This window comes from Azolla caroliniana, unplaced genomic scaffold (assembly GCF_043228905.1).
Source record: "Azolla caroliniana isolate FFs.n. ecotype wild unplaced genomic scaffold, voAzoCaro1.0.p SCAF_16, whole genome shotgun sequence".
Taxonomy (NCBI): domain Eukaryota; kingdom Viridiplantae; phylum Streptophyta; class Polypodiopsida; order Salviniales; family Salviniaceae; genus Azolla; species Azolla caroliniana.
In genome coordinates this window covers 3,322,069-3,331,659 of record NW_028230451.1, presented here as the reverse complement: position 1 = coordinate 3,331,659, position 9,591 = coordinate 3,322,069, and the positions used below count along the sequence as shown (strand labels likewise).

Genomic DNA, 9,591 nt, shown 5'->3' with positions numbered 1-9,591 from the left:
GAAAGCATGAGCATGAGAATCCTTATCTAGCCAAGCTTCAATCTCAGCGTTAGATGAGCCAGCAACTGATTTGGTTGAAGAGGATGAAGTTAATGGTGGTTTCTTGTCACTACCATTGACTACATTCCATAAACGATGGTATTGTAGCAAGGTCTTTATTTGTAGCTCCCAATCCAAGTAATTGTTCCCATCCAAGATGGATTCTTTGGGGAGTTGGGGAATGGTTGATGAAACAATGGTGGCATGTGAGGCCATGGATATCCTCCTCTTGAGCTACAGGGTTGGGAGGGAGGGATAAAAGAAGATAGGTCTGTGTGCTCTTTGGCAAAAAAAATCAGGCTGAGGATATGGAGACCTCACTGCTCTGATACCATGTGAGAAAATCTGTTAATAGCAGCAGCGGAAGACTTAAAACAAAATAGGCACAGCCAAGCTGTGAGAAGGTTGTTAGACAGCAGTAGAAAAAATGGTTGCAAAGAGCAAAGACACCGCCAAGGAATAGAGCTTGTTTTTAAGTAGCAACCAAAGTAAAAAAAGTCTTTTCAAAAGAGGCTGGTATAACCTATTTATACAAAATTGGGGAAAGTGGGTGAAATGGTTGTTTGGTAGTAAAGTGGCTCTTGTACTACCAAACAGGTACAAAAAACTAGGAATAAAAGGGAATATCTTGGAAAAAGTAGAAGAGAAAAAAGGCATTTAAAGCATTACAAATTCTAGAGAGAGACGACATTAAAGGAGTTGCAGATTCTAGAGAGGGAAGAATCTGGGAAGGGAGAGAATATAGTACAAAGATAATAAAGATGAAAGAGAGTTCAGGGTTGGAGCTGCCACCCTCCAACAAAGATAAAGCTGCGGGAAAGGACGTTGGAGAAGAACTGAATGCTATTTCGAAGGACCGCAGCATGGTGGGCTAGAACAGACGACAAGGTCAACCATCATTTCTTTCTCTCCAGGGCACCCAAGGGTGGTGGTGGACATATAGAAGGGTTGTGCAAACCAGACGGCTCAATAACGGAGGACAAGGATGAGATTCTACATATGGCAACACAATACTATCGCGACCTACTCGCACCTATGCATATGCGGCAAAACATGGAGCTGGCTAAGAGGGTGTTGGCTTGAATTCACCCCAAGGTAACCCATGAGATGGAAGTTGTGCTCGATGGCCCCATTTCTCAATTAGAACTCTCAAAGGCACTTAGGGATTTGTGGAGAGGAGCATGCCCCGGCCCCGATGGTCTCTCACGAGATTTTTTTGAGATTCATTAGGAAACTGTTATCCCGTCATTGGAAGCCGGGATTCGGGAGATTTGGACCTCAGGAGCGATGCCAACTGGCTTGGCTGAGGGGATGATCTATCCCATCCCTAAAGCGGCAGGGCAAAGCGTCGAGCTACGCCAGTGGCATCCAATCACGATCCTTAACACGATATACAAGATACTCGCAAAAGTCCTAGCTAGACAAATAGCAAGCTTCCTACCGGACATCATACATGAGAATCAAATAGGGTTTATTAGGGGTAGGTGTATCTTTGATAATGTGTTGCTTCTCTGGGAAGTTATGGCATTGGCAGATTGCGCCATATCGAGCTCGGCTATTCTGATGTTAGACTTTGAGAAGGCCTACGACAGGGTGTTATGACCCTTTTTGGAAAGAGTGATGAGAGCTATGGGCCTTCCCCAATAATGGAGGAATTGCACTTCTGCACTCTATCGGACTGCTACCAGTAGCATGTTGGTATCTGGTGCTAGGGGCCCCACCTTCCAACTACATCGCTCAGTGAGGCAAGGTTGTCCCCTAGCCCCATATCTCTATCTATTTGTAATCAATGCTTTCTCTGCCTACTTACAAGCACCAAGCAAAGGACTGAGGGGATTGCCCATCCCCAATCTGACTTAGGATCTTCTGTTATCTAAATATGCTGACGATACGGTCCTTTTCTTGGAGGGCGATGATGCAAATTTGCAGGGAGTTGAACATCTTGTTCAGGACTTTTGTTAGGTTGTTAGTGCCAAGGTCAATTGGGATAAAACCCAAGGCCTCTCATTCAGCAAACAAGAGAAGCCAAGGTGGCATACCCATGCTAATTTTGCATGGGTCCCTGATGGGACAACATTCAAGTACCTCGGATTTACGATGGGGAGGGCAATCCCCAAGGGAGCACAATTGTCCCATGTGCAAGCCAAACTAAGCAAGAAGTTGAAACAATGGAGCGGGTCTAAACTATCCTTTGTTGTTAGGTTTCTTATTGCGAACCAAGTGATGCTCGCCACCATGTGGCACTCCGTCTCATGCTGGATTATGGACCCTTCAGGTTTGCACGTGTTTAAGGCTGCCATTAGGGGGTTTATATGGTCATGTAAGGATAACCCGATGGCTGCCGCCAGGGGGGCTTGGCCTCATAGAACCCTTAATGCAAAGTCGAGCATTGCTAGCCAAAATGGTGGTTCGACGCCTCCTGCCAAGTAAGGGGTGTTGGAAGGTTCTACTTTGCAATGGGTTGCAGGCAAGGACTCCCAAGTATGGTAGGCTTTGGCCCGACTCCTTGAATTGGTGTTGCACGAGCGGAGTCCCACCCAAGTTGGCTTGTCTTCCGGAGGAGAGGGTCACGAATTCCATCTTGCAGGCATGGTGTCATGTACGACATCATTTGGTCAAGCACACGCCGGAGACACTAATCGAGTGGTCTAGACAACCATTATTTTGGAACCCTCAGGTGCGAACAAGTGACGACATGATGTTAGGCCAGCTTAAGGGCTTAGCATGGGGAACGCTAGCACAAACAGGGCTCCACTCTATAGATGATTGGAGACACACGGTGGCTTTAGGAGGAGCCTAGGAGGTCCCATTCCCTCCCCTCAAGGGAGCCATGAAAATGCGGAGATTGATAGTTGAGGCAGTTGATAGGGTTCCGATTGGGTGAGGTGAGAGAAGATGCTTGGTTTGGTCACTTTGATGAGGCTGGAAGGGTTAGGTTGTTGAAGGGCATGAGCAGATCAGGAAGAGATACAATGTTTGGGGAGAGTCAGAGTAGGGGCTCTTGGCACCCAATCCTCGTGGTGGCGTAGGTTGGTAACATCTGGAAGACAGACCCGGATGTTGCTAAGGTGGAACCCCATTGGAAGTTATGGGTATATGGTTGTCGTCCCCTCGTCGAACTAGAATGGAACCCAAGGGATTTCAGGTGGAAACATGATGGCAGATTTCATCATTTCTTTGAGCACAACACTAAATTGGGCCGGACTTTTCAACTGCAGCTAGACGGCCCCTTACGCAATGGCTAGCATACATTGGGCATCCCTGATGAGGTGCTCATTACCTTTTGGAAGGATCTCTGGCGTCTCCACATGCCGGAAACGATAAAGTTATTTTGGTGGCAAATCGGTCATAATGTGGTTCCTGTTGGCAAATGGCTAGGTAAACATGGCGGCCCGTTAGGCTGCCCACTTTGCCATTCACCTATTGAGACTCTGAGGCATTGTATGTGGGATTGCCCTCAAGCTCAAAAGGTATGGGATAGAGTGACTCACCTCCTTGCGGCATGTGAAGTGGAAGGAACAGCATCGTGGAGTGTTGCGGCATGGCTTGACATAACTAGGAGCTAGAATTCAAATTCAGGCCCTAGACATAACTAGGAGCTAGAAAGGAGTATAAACATAAGCATAATGGCTCATTGGTTCTATTTGCACTACACAATTTGGAGTTCCACAAGTACATCATTGATGATTCATTCCTAGTCTCGAAAGCAACTTTCTACAAAGGGACAATGTAAAAAGTCACATGTTGCTTGTGAATGGGGACAAACAAGTATTTTCAATGATATCACTGTCCAACCTTTTTGGTACGTCATAACTTCTTAGGCAATGAAAAATGTAAACTAAGGAGTTGTATTACCATTGATGAAGGGTGGAAATTCTTTATGGATAAGGTGTTTTGTTCGAGTTTCAAATAAATTGTTGAAGTAATAGAATAGAAGGGCTCAAAATGTTTGCGTCATAAGAATATGGTAATCTTTACCTTATAATTTATACAAGAATCTTTATTCCTCATCTGGTTTCATGTTTGTAAAGTAAAAACTTAATTTAAGACAGTGGTATACCCTTGATCATATGTGCAGAATTATGTTGAGACTTAATGATGATCATGGGGTCACATCCACGAAATTGTGTAGAAGGAAACTTTCCTTGACATGAGTAATTGTGACGTAGAGGAGTTCCATTTGCTATGTGTTTTTGGATTCTCCTACTTGCCCTAAACACATCAGCTCTTAAATGGTGCTTCTTCGATGGTGGATATGGTTGAATAGTCTAATGAGCCTCAATCAACTAAATCCAAACTCGGTTGCTTTTTTTTGTCAAAACATTAGCTTTGGATGAATGCACACCTCTCCCAAAGCATAACACGGTCATCGAGTATCGTCAGAGGAAGCGCAACACACAACCTAATGTAATCACTAGGTCATTCTCACACCTACACAACAAAAACTACATGACAATATGGCCAAGGGGGGCGCAATCTATTAACTATGTCTATTCCAGATTTAACCAAACTGAATGAAATGGAAGCCATTACAACCTTTCTCTCTTTATTGTAATTAGCTTACCCTAGTGGTAAGTCGATAACACTACAAGCACTGTGTCTTGGGTTTGAAACCCAATTTCCTCACCTCTCTATTATATACTTCATATATATCTTTATTTCATTAGATGCCACTGTGGAATGTAGGGGTTGAACCCATGACCACCTGGTCTCTCTCTCTCTCTCTCTCTCTCTCTCTCTCTCTCTGAAGTAGAAATGCAAAGAACAACCAAACGCCCTCGGATGTCGGGCTTCAAAGCAACTCGACGTGGAGTAGAAACAATTAACAAGATAAGGGAATGTGAGCTATTGCCTAGCAGCTATGGTTGTGGTATCTTTTCCATTGGGACCACAAGCCACCTCCACATCGAAACCCTTTGACCTCCCGCTTCTTTTCGAGAGACTTGGATGGAAATTAAATTAGGCCTAGTATAAAGTCATTTCCTTATAGAACATGTTTTTCTTTTTTTGTTAGAACCCTTTAGCTTAAGTTCTATTCTTTTGTTTCTTTTTCTTTTTTACTTTTGATGAATGGGTAAATACCCCATTTTTATTGTAAACCAATTGTCTCATGGGCCAATTTTGGTCTTAGAAGACGTTAATATTTCTCTCTCTCTCTCTCTCTCTCAACTTCTTCACCTCTCTATTATATACTTCTTATATATCTCTTAATTCATTAGATGCCACTGTGGAATGTAGGCCATGACCACCTGGTCTCCATTGGGCAACCTTACCAACTGAGCTACATCCATTTGGGCTCTCTCTCTCTCTCTCTCTCTCTCTCTCTCTCTCTCTCTCTCATTGTATGTTTCACTTGAAAGTAGGTCATCCAACACTAGAATATATATGGTGTGGGTCTTTGTGAGATCGAATTCACCATCCAACTTGTAGGAATCAACTCGTGAAGAAGAAATATATGCATGAAAAATCTTAAGTGTTGCATTAATGTACAAATCTGAATCGTACAAACACCGTATGTATATTTGTGTGTGTTTTGCAAAAATGATGGAAATACCCCTCCGCCCCAGAGTGTGTGTTTGGAGGGAGATAACTCTATTTTTCATCCAGAAGGAGATGGGTTTGTGTGAGATGGAATCCACCATCTAACATGTAGGAATCGACTCACGAAGAAGAAATATATATGTGCATGAAAAATCTTAAGAGTTACATTAGTGTACCTCAATTGTGAATCGTACAAGCACCGTATGTATATACGTGTGTATTTTCCCAAAATTATTGGAATACCCCTACTGGGAGTGTGTGTATGGAGCCTGCAGGTAACTCAGATGGGGATGGAGCTCCTTCCTCTTACCTCCCTGTCAGCGATGGCGCAGAGATGGAAGAATCCATGCCAGTGGCAAAATCAGAAGAAGAAGAAGAAGAAGAAGAAGAAGAAGAAGACGTAGCAGTAGTAGGAGGAGGAGGAGGTGGAGGATCCCAGAATTCCTCAGAGTAGGTATATGCAGACATTCTGTTATAACGATCCATCATTTCCGAGGTCACGGTGATGGCGAACATTGGGTCTCCATCACCATTAGCAGAAGAAAGGGCATGGACGATCTGGCTTACAGTGGGTCTACAGGATGGATCAGGATGGCAGCACGCCAAGCTCATCTCTAGCACCATCTCCATCTGCTCCCTCTCTTCTGAGCTTCCATGGGAGCTGTAGCAGATACCGTTCTCCGCTGCAAACTCACTATTCAGAATGTTACCGCCCTCTTCCTTAATCTTCCATAGCCAATGCAAAATCTGTGGACACAGTTTCGTTCCTGTGACAACCTCCATAGCCATGGTTCCGAAACTGTACACATCCGACTCCTTTGTTGCGGATCCTGCCTCATAACATTCGGGTGCTATATAACCTGGAGTCCCAGCGATTGAAAACCTCCGAGTACTCTGTTCATATCCATCAGGGTTACAGTTACGGTCCTGGTTTCTGATGAGTTTGGCTAGCCCGAAATCGCCTAATCTCGCATTGAAATCCTCATCCAGCATCACGTTGCTAGGCTTCAGATCTCTGTGTATGACCACCATCTCCCATTCTTCGTGGAGGTAGAGAAGGCCTGCCGCAACTCCTCTCAACACGTTGTATCTTCTCTCCCAACTGAAAAGATGTGGATCTGTGGAGCTATGCCGAGAATTCCTGCCTCCTGTAGACAGCCATCTGTCTAAGCTTCCATTGGGCATGTACTCATACACCAAGAGGAGCTTTCCTTTGCAGTTGTCATAGCTCCACCCAAGGAGCTGGACCAGGTTCTTGTGTCTCATCCTCCCCATGCTTCGTATCTCTGCTTTGAACTCCCTCTTGCCTTGTGCGGATTTGGACGACAGGCACTTCACTGCGATCTCTGTGCTGACGGAGGCTAGCTTCCCCCTGTACACTGAGCCAAACCCTCCTTCCCCAAGCTTGTTCTCTTCACTGAACCCTCCGGTGGCCTTCTTCAGCTCCCTGTAAGAGAATCTCCTGGGGCCATAGTTTAGACCTCGCAAATCCTCAAGTAGATCTGGTTTCACTTTCCTCTTTTTGATAATGCAGAGCGTCACCATGGAAGCTATGAGAAGGATAACTATGGATAAGCCCACAGAGAGGCCTATGATTAGGGTTTTGATTAGGGTTTTGTTGTTTTTCTTGGGGAAGCTAGTGGAGCTGAAGTGCCATTGTCGGACACAGTGGGTCTCTCTGGTGGTGCCTGTGGATCCAGAGAAGCCCAAGTAGACATTCTCCGGAAGGATCCGCTCGAGTTCTAAGTGATATCGAGAAATCACAGGCACCTTAGGTTTTGGGACCGTGCTGTCCGAGACCTGGTTAGCGAGGAAAATGTGGAAGGCCTTGGCATGGCCATCATAATCGATCCAAACCCATGTGTAGGTTCCCTTGTCTTTGAGATTCTGATTCAAAGTGATGTTATATGCATCGAGGTCTCGGGTGACCACGGACTTGACAGTGTCGACATTGATGCCAACATGGTTGGCATTGTGGGGGTCAATGCCGGGGTCATAAAAGGTGTCGAATTCGATAGCAACAAAGTGAGAATCATTGGTGGGTGAGGGGCTTGAAGGATCGATGAGGCCGAGCCCTGCCCCATAGCTATTGGGCACATCCTGTGCAGGATGCGAGCTAAGTATGAAGGCCATTCCGCCACCGGAGTTGTTCTTTCCGGCATTTTGGGTCGGCCCTATGTTGATCAAGAAGGAGGTATTGAAGGAAGCTGTGTAGTTGTATTCAGTATCCCAGAGACGGAGGGGAGTGGTATATGTGATTTGGCCCGACGCATTGAGGATGGCATTGTCACAACAACCGGTATCATATGTCACCTGCAATGCAGTGAATTGTATGTTGGAGTCTTGGGTGAAGTTGAAGCGGGAGACATCTGTGACGGAGAAGCCATTGAAATTGAATTGGACATTAGTTTGATGTGAAGAAGAAGAAGAAGAAGAAGAAGATGATGATGATGATGATGATGATGATGATGATGATGAGGTATCCAGACTAGAGATTGCCCAGAAAACCAAGAAGATGAGGATAATGATGGAAGAAGAAGAAGAAGAAGATGCCATAGCAATAAGGTTCCTCGGAGATAATGGTGCATGCGATATATCTGGATTGCAACCAGAAGTAAAGAAGAATTGAAATCTCTATAATATTAATGATATGCTAGTCTGGGCCTTTGGATTGGGGATTATTTCAGGAACTGTATGTATGGTGGCTGTCACCCTTATGTCCACCTTACCACATTTGGGTTCATATAGACATATGTATAGACACGCATTCAAAGTATTCTTTAATGTTGTTTTTTTTGGGGGGGTCATACATTATTACCCTAGGGCATTTTGGTCGGCTTGAAACCCATACATATTTGCTCATTGGACAATGCTTGGCTTTTTATCAAAATCGTGTTTACTACCACCTACCCTCCTAACTCAAAAAGCTCCGTGTCTTTGGCAGCCTACAAATCGACAAACAAAAGGGTTTGTTCGAACTTTTAGCTTATGGTCTGTATGTATGTAGATGGTGAAATTCAACTCTTGTCATAGTTTGCACCATGCATTATTGATATCTGTCAATCATATATTGTCAACTTGTCCGCATTCTGGAATCGAGTACAAAATGCGCATCACGTTGACCATGTTGGGCTCACAATGCCCAACTTTGGCTTTGGAAGTTATTACAAAGTTAACGCAATTACTTAGTAAACTCTATGATGTATTGTACATTGGTCAATTTGTACCCCACGAACTAGAACTGAAACTCTTTTTCGAGTTGGAAGATTTTGCCACCCAATCATTTATTTCTTAGAAAGAATCTAAAATCCAACATTTCAATTGAAAAGAAATAAGTGAAACTTCGTTCCTTCTAGCTATGGGCCCACTGTAGGCTCAAACTAAACCGAACCGCTTAACAGTTTATTATTTCCCAAAAAAATTACTGGCTTGGTTTGGTTCTAAAACTTGACTTTATCTGTTTATAGGTTTAACTTGTTTGGTTTAAAGGTTTTTGGTTCACTTCTTTTTTCCTTTTAATGGTTTGATTAATGTTTTTTTTATTAATTTAAATATTTATTTAATTTAATGTATTTTGTTATAAGTCAATTTTGACCATCTACGAATTATTTGGGAAATGTACATATGTGACATCCATGGCACGTTTTTAATGTGACTCTTAGACTTATTTAATTTCCCAAAAGTGGACGGTCATTGAACAGTGAATATGAGAATTAGGAAATTTCTATTTTCCTTCCTTTTGTGAGTGGCGAGATTTCTCCAAGGGAAACTTAGATTCATATCCACTGAATTCCATGCCTTTTAATGTTTAGTGGTTTATTCTACCTTTAATGTTTAGGAGATTGCTCTATGTGGAGGGGAATATTAGACTCATATCCATTGCATTTCATGCCTTTTAATGTTTAATTTCTTTAATAATTTGAAATATTAAAAAGTATAAAATTTTAAAACTGAAAATTGAAATCTTGAATAATTTGAAATACATATTATACATACATACATTTACATACG

General features: G+C 43.4%; 1 protein-coding gene across 1 annotated transcript; it reads right to left on the bottom strand.

Moving 5' to 3' along the window:
• Positions 1-5,859: 5,859 nt before the first annotated feature.
• On the bottom strand, positions 5,860-8,136 carry LOC147853616 (putative L-type lectin-domain containing receptor kinase S.5). The gene has a single exon (XM_087332420.1). It carries the CDS (start codon positions 8,134-8,136, stop codon positions 5,887-5,889), a length of 2,250 nt encoding a protein of 749 aa, XP_087188546.1. The 3' UTR covers positions 5,860-5,886.
• Between the last annotated feature and the right edge of the window lie 1,455 nt (positions 8,137-9,591).